The 468-nt window shown below is 31.0% G+C and overlaps 1 protein-coding gene across 1 annotated transcript in view; it reads left to right on the top strand.

Moving 5' to 3' along the window:
- Window positions 1–347: 347 nt before the first annotated feature.
- Window positions 348–468, top strand: part of LOC119572594 — a 3,463-nt gene continuing 3,342 nt past the window's right edge. Inside the window, exon 1 of the mRNA XM_037919697.1 lies at window positions 348–386. Within this exon, the coding sequence (XP_037775625.1) occupies window positions 348–386 (39 nt within the window). The remainder of the gene's footprint in view (window positions 387–468) is intronic.

Genomic DNA, 468 nt, shown 5'->3' on the forward strand with positions numbered 1-468 from the left:
ATAATGTAAAAGATTTAAAAATTAAACCGAACTCAAGTGAGCAAAAATCAAATAAAATATAATTACTAAAAGCTTAAAAGTGAAAACTAACTTAAATGAGCAAAAATAAAACATTATAAATAATAAAACACAGCAGAAAAAAAACTACAAGTGAAGCAGAACTTCAATTAAATAAAATAACATAAAAAGAGAACAAAAGACTACGGCAAATTAAATACAACAACATAAAAAAAGCCTACGACGGTCCATTAAAACATAGCTCAAAATACAAAAAGAAAGAAAGCAAAGTACATCCCTTTTAAAGAATGACAACCTGATGTCCTTTAGCCAGAAACAACGGCAACTCGATGGGCCTTGCAAATGACCCAGGGTTCCAGAGATCGAACGCAAGCTAGAAGGATTCTGACCCTCTGGTTCTTATTTATAATCAAGAATGGTCTATAAAAGTCTGGTTCGTTTACATATTGT

This window comes from Penaeus monodon, chromosome 4 (assembly GCF_015228065.2).
Source record: "Penaeus monodon isolate SGIC_2016 chromosome 4, NSTDA_Pmon_1, whole genome shotgun sequence".
Classification (NCBI taxonomy): Eukaryota; Metazoa; Arthropoda; class Malacostraca; order Decapoda; family Penaeidae; genus Penaeus; species Penaeus monodon.